General features: G+C 36.5%; 1 protein-coding gene across 1 annotated transcript in view; it reads right to left on the bottom strand.

The window, feature by feature from the left end:
- Positions 1 to 533: 533 nt before the first annotated feature.
- Positions 534 to 6,000, bottom strand: part of CAPZA2 (capping actin protein of muscle Z-line subunit alpha 2) — a 46,752-nt gene continuing 41,285 nt past the window's right edge. Inside the window, exons 9-10 of the mRNA XM_037888912.2 lie at positions 2,971 to 3,033; positions 534 to 1,512 (exon numbers count right to left, since the gene is read on the bottom strand). Of these exons, the coding sequence (XP_037744840.1) occupies positions 1,372 to 1,512; positions 2,971 to 3,033 (204 nt within the window). The 3' untranslated portion in view covers positions 534 to 1,371. The remainder of the gene's footprint in view (positions 1,513 to 2,970; positions 3,034 to 6,000) is intronic.

The following is a 6,000-nucleotide window of genomic DNA, read 5'->3' as shown; positions in this document are numbered from 1 at the left end:
AATTAGTGGTTAAAAAGTTAGATTTTCAAAATACCATTCTTGACACATCACACCTTTTTTAAAAAAAACAAGATTCTTTTTATGCAGGTTTTTAAAAAGAAACCCTATATATTTCAAACTGCTGAAATGTTTGACTGCATACATTGTTCTTTGCAGGGTTTCTTTTTTTAACCTAAAAAAAAAAAACACTTCAATCCCAAAACAACTGCAGCACACAAGGAAAGGATTCCCCTCTAGCAGATTGAGATTCGTTTTGGTCTTCACAGGCACCTAAATCTCTTCTATTCCCTACAGCAAACAGTAAGTTATTATAAGCTAAGAACTTCAAGCAGTCCTTAGTAGAGAGTAATATTATGAGCATATGGGGAGATGGAGAAATGTGCTATTACAGCAAACCATATATGTACCCAGCATTTCTAATTGCAACCAGTAAGCGACCAAGTTTCAAAGTGAAAATATCAGTTTTAGGCAATGTCCATATTTTTAAAAACACCACACAACAGGATCAATCAGTAATTGATTTGCTACTCAAATAAATAGAAAATCTGCATTTTAATGTCACATTGAATTTTAGTACATTTCAATCCAAGAAAAAAAAACTGAGACATGGTAATGAGTACAGGATTATATATTACAATATGCCTTGTTATATTACATTTGTGGCTGTATGATAAAAAATAACTCTGGCAGATGGAATCTGAACTCATTAAGTAACTGTCAGGAATAAAGCATTAAATGCATTTCTGAAATAAGTACTTTATTTAATTTCAAAATCTTCAAACAGCGTAAGACCGTGGCCTTGTTTAAAAAAGTTAACACTGAGCCAGCTGAATAAGTATTTTGAAAGGTTTTAAGATACTTAAAATAGACAATGCTTTCCCCAATCTTGCATCCAATGAAGGGCTGGATGATTTCTACAGCAGCATATATGGCTAAATCCATCATGAGCCTTGAACTAGAAATGTACATTTCTGAAATCTTCAAGGAATCCAGCAAATTTCAGAAGTTGCTCACTTCATATGAAAGCAAGAGAGAGTTATTGTATGCAAAAATATTTTTTAAACCGTTCTTAATTTTAAATTGAAATCTAAAGGCATGGTCTTTTCATTATAAAAAAAGTAAAGATACAACAGAAACTCTAGAGGAAGGTTTTCAGCTATATTGATTTTGCGACCCTCTGAGAAAAAGGAAACAAACTGAAAAAACAAACAAACAAAAAAAGGTTCATTCGTTAAGCTTTGTGCTCTAACCAAAGTACTTACAGTGATTTTTCAATGGCAAAAGCCCATGCTGACTGGGTGACAACAGTTCCAAATACTTTTTATTTGAAAAGAAAGAACACTAAAATTATCCAGTCATGCAATGTTTTTCTTAAGCATTCTGCATCTCTTTTCCAATCTTGTAGCTAAGGATCTTGTTCCAGTCAATCTTAGTGCGGGTAACTGGCAATTGTCGACGTAAGGCCTTGAAAGTAGTGTCTGACATAGTTTGATAATTCTCACTGATAGCAGTCTGTTAAACAGAGCAAAGAGTTAGAATTATTCAAAACAAAACTACACTGGAAAAAAGAAAATAACTGACACAGTGGCATACATCTACAGATAATTCAAATAATCACAGGATAAAGTGTAACCTGTTGCCTCCTGTTCTTAAGTCTTACTAAAATTATGCAGTCTAAAAAAATTAAGATCACACATGTTTTCAGTAAGCTGTCAAATGGGAGCCCAAACTCTGTCTTGGTTTTGAAAGTTAAATATAGGTTTTGAGAGCTAACAGCATTACCATAGACCATAACCTTTCATTTTTTTCAGTTTGCACATACACTACATTTAGGGTCAGCAGAATTAAAAAATTCAAACTGATAATATCAATGTATATTTTAAAGCATTTTTAAAAAGTTGATTTAAATTTTCAGTTGTGGGAAATTAATGACAGCAGATGTTGAGATTCAAAAAATTAAAGCTTTATAACTGTTAAACAAATTGCTTACATCACATCAAAAATATGCCAAGTAAATATCTTTAAATCAAACTCAAATTCTCAAGCAGCATTATTCTTCCTTTGCCTCGCAGTAAATTTTGATTGATGGAAATATTTGTTTGTGAAATCAATGCTTAATGATAAAAATCCAATCCTTCGAAGACTAAACATGTGTAAGCACTACAAGTAACACTTTTAGTCATATAAATTTAAAGTGTACAGTGTTATTTTGCTAAAAAGCACAAGTGGGATATAATTTCATGCCTGAAAGTGATCCCTTAGATCAAAAGTTTAATGAACATGGAACTCAAATTTCCACAAATGACTCCTAGAACAGTTATATTTTGCAAACTCTATAAACCTCATCCATTTGAAATACTTGTCTTATTCAAATAAAGTGAGGTTTTGATTTGCTTAGATGGAAATTTCCACCAAAATGTGAACTTCTTGCTCTGGTGAAATATTATCTACATATCAAGATGTGTCCATCCAGTCAGAATATTTAACTGTGGACTTGCCTTTCATAAGAGGTTGTGCACTTCTGAAATGAAATAATGTGGATTACACTTGTGCCTAGAAACCCTAGTGAAACTCAGGGTCCCACTGTGCTATACTGACAAAAAAAATCTGCCCTCAAAAAGCTCACAGTCTAATTTAAAACAAGACGCAACAAGTAGGTGGAACCACCAGAAGGACTGGGAGCAGGAAATGCGGCTAACAGAGATAAGTTTTAGTTCTGCACTCTAGCTATCAGCACAATTAGACTGTCTTGACTCTGTTTCTTAAAGTTATAAAATGAACGGTATTATAGCAATAATCCTTAAAATTGAAATGAAATACCAAAACTGCATTCACTTACAAAAGCCAGTTTTCCTACTTCAGTAATATTACATGAGTTTTGGTACTCAGTCTAAGGGTACACAATGTTAGGCGAAATTAGGCATTGTTTTACATATGAGTAATATATTTTGGATGTTTCAGAAGTCATACCTGATACTCATTTTCTGCAGCCTCTACAATTTTTATAAATTCCTTTGCTGTTTGGGCTTCGTTCTAGGAAAGAAAGGATTTGTTTTCAAATTAAGTAACTCTAAAATGTTACAACCCTAAAAAAGCTGTCAGTGAATTATACTTCTCCTGCAATTATAAGATGCTTAAAGTAGCCTCCAATAGCCAGAAAGTCTATAATAGATTAATTGGGCTTTCATAACAAGTGTTATTCAGTTCAAGCCTCAATTTGAAAAACTTTGTGCTTCCTAAAGCCTGAGTAACTCCATTTTTTCTTTGGTACTATATTTTGAATGCCTGAGTTATGCCTTGGTGCTGCATATCTCTAAATATAGTTCTTAAGTATAAACTAAGCTCATTACTGGAAAGAGGAAAAACTAGTGAATCTTAAGAAAATTTGCAGCAGTATCACTGTCTAGTTACTTGTGGGCAAGTCACTATAGAACCATTTATGGAAGCCACGGCTATTAAATACCTGTGGGCAAGAGAATATAGGTCCATTTATACCCACTAAGGATAGTACATACCAAAACAAGCAGATCTCATTGAGCCCTTCTCCAGTTATTTTTGCCAAAATTATTTGTCAAACCAACAAGACCATAGAGAGATGCATTTGAAAGTACTCGTACTATAACATATTTGATTATTCAACAGAAGAGAAAAATAAGTCTCTAAAAGTATTGTAAAACAAGGGTGTTAAAATGTTTAATCTTTACCATAAAACTCAGTTTACCCAGGGCAACCTTAAGAATATGAACAATTGATCAGAGATCCAAGAGGATTTCCAGCAAGAGGCTACTGCTGAGCTGAGCTGAGAAATAAGGGATACTGGAACTTGGGGGTCTAGCTTGCACATTTTTAGGAGACGCGGAGATAAGGGTGCATCTGGAGCAGGACATCCTAATTCCAACATTTTTAGATAGACTAGCAGAGCGCCTTGGCCAAGAGTCCCATCCTAAAAGAATGGGTAATCTCTCTCCTTGTCTTCTACCAGGGAGTCTGCAGTCAGAATTTGATCTTATGGGAAATAAATTAAGCTAACTCCTTGAGGGGTATGCCTAGAAGGTGGCAGCCTCCAGATCTACAAGAGGAGCTGCTTCCACAGAGATGGGAGGAGTTGTCTTCAGCAGTGGAGCTATAAAAAGGTTCCTGGAAATTACAGAGGAGGAAGAGGGGGAGACCAGTGGAGGTGGTGCCCACTTAGGGAAAAAGAAAGGCCTGAATCCTGCAAAGAGGCAAGGAAGAGAGACCTCATATGCTCTATTGAGTCAGGCAATCTTTCCTGGATTAACAGCTCCTTGCTCAGCTTCCAGAAAAAAAGGCCATGTGTGTTGGGAGGGCTGTGAGACACTGAAGGAATCCCCTACTGATTTGGCATACTTATTCATACCTGTCTTTAGCAAGAGAGCTTTGAAATTATTCATTTCAGGTCTGCTGTTGCTGGTAGGAAGCTGCTGCTCAGCCACACGGTGAAGAAGAGGAGGGGGCCCGACAGCTAAGGCACTTTTCCTGCTCTCTCCAAGAGGACAGCAGGCTTTGCCTGTGTTGTCTTCTATGCCTTGTATGCCTGAAGTCTAAATATGCCTGAAGAGGAGACACTTGTTGCCCTTCTCCCTACTAAGAGGAAGGAAGGCAGGCTGATTGAGGAAGTGCTAAGCACCAAATCTCTTGGTCCAGATTGGTCCTTCAGTATCTGACTGATATAGCAGGACAGGACCCACTGTTGGAACAATCCCCTCAGTCTCCACTGAAGCAACTGTCAGCTGAAAAGAGCGTAAGCAAGGATGTTTGGTCCCTTTACTTGACTCAGAAGTAATTTCCATGTCTACAACTTCTGAAATTTTATCATTTAGCACCACCCTTCCCCACTCTGTATGCTGTTATTGTGATTGGAAAACTTGTGAGCCTTGCTTTTTTTTAAAAAATATATATTTCTTTTAATTCACAATGTTCTTTGTTAAATCCAGTTTGGCACTCGGAGCCCAGTTCTTCATCAGCATGTCATGACCATCAGATGCTTTCAAATTGTACTTTTTCCATTCCCTTCTGCTAATTTAATTTCATTGACAAGTTTATTAATGGACACCCCAAGCACAAAATATGTTTATTCACTTCCTCATGCCTTCTACCAGTCATGGTATTTTATTATGAAGAGCAATTATTAGTTCATTCTGCACTCAGACAGCACCAGTCCCTATAGTGAACAGGCCTTAGGATGCAACTGTTTCCACACACTGGGTTATTTTTAGGCATCTCCTCCCTAATGCACCATAATAATCTCTGTCAAAAAGGGACAGCTAAGAAGAAATAAGGCCTGTATCCAGCAGGCGTGGAGCCTCTCAGCTGCAGAATATGTGAAGTTTTGTCTCTGTCCCCTGAAATGGATTTAAATGTCCATGAAAGCAAAGGCCTGATATCACTGGTTACAGATAGCTTGAACTAGTATAGCCTAACACTAGTTATGGAATTCTCCCCTAACACTGCTATTTTTAGAGCCCTCATCTTCTCCTCAGCAAATGCTGCCAATTATGTGGCAATACTTGGGAGGGGAAGGAGAGTGTGTTCAGTAGGTACTACAGACCAAACTCATTGCACATTCAAAATACAATTCCATAAGCCACACAGCCACCTAAAATTAACAGTTTAGCAAGTTAGAGTAAGTGCAGATAAATAATAATAAGTGCAGACAGTTTAAACTATAATCTCACAACTAAAATTAATCTGTCTTGTTTCTTTAAAAGTCACAAGCAAAACAGTCATGCAGCAAATTCAAATTACAGTACTCTGGAGGACTTCACAGAAGACAGAAGACATCTATACCTAAATGTACATGCAATGTAAAAATATTAGCTAGCTACTTGCATGTACAATTTTATTCACGTATTTCTAAATGGTGAAAGTATCTTATGTCAGAATGTCTAACCAGCACTGTTGTTTAGAATACAAGAAGAAACACTTGCAGTGTAGAATACAAAGGCCAGAACTCACGCTGAGCATCAAAAGTCTTAAGTG

This window comes from Chelonia mydas, chromosome 1, assembly GCF_015237465.2.
Source record: "Chelonia mydas isolate rCheMyd1 chromosome 1, rCheMyd1.pri.v2, whole genome shotgun sequence".
Classification (NCBI taxonomy): Eukaryota; Metazoa; Chordata; order Testudines; family Cheloniidae; genus Chelonia; species Chelonia mydas.
The sequence above is the reverse complement of the archived record's forward strand: the minus strand, read 5'-3'. Positions and strand labels throughout refer to the sequence as shown.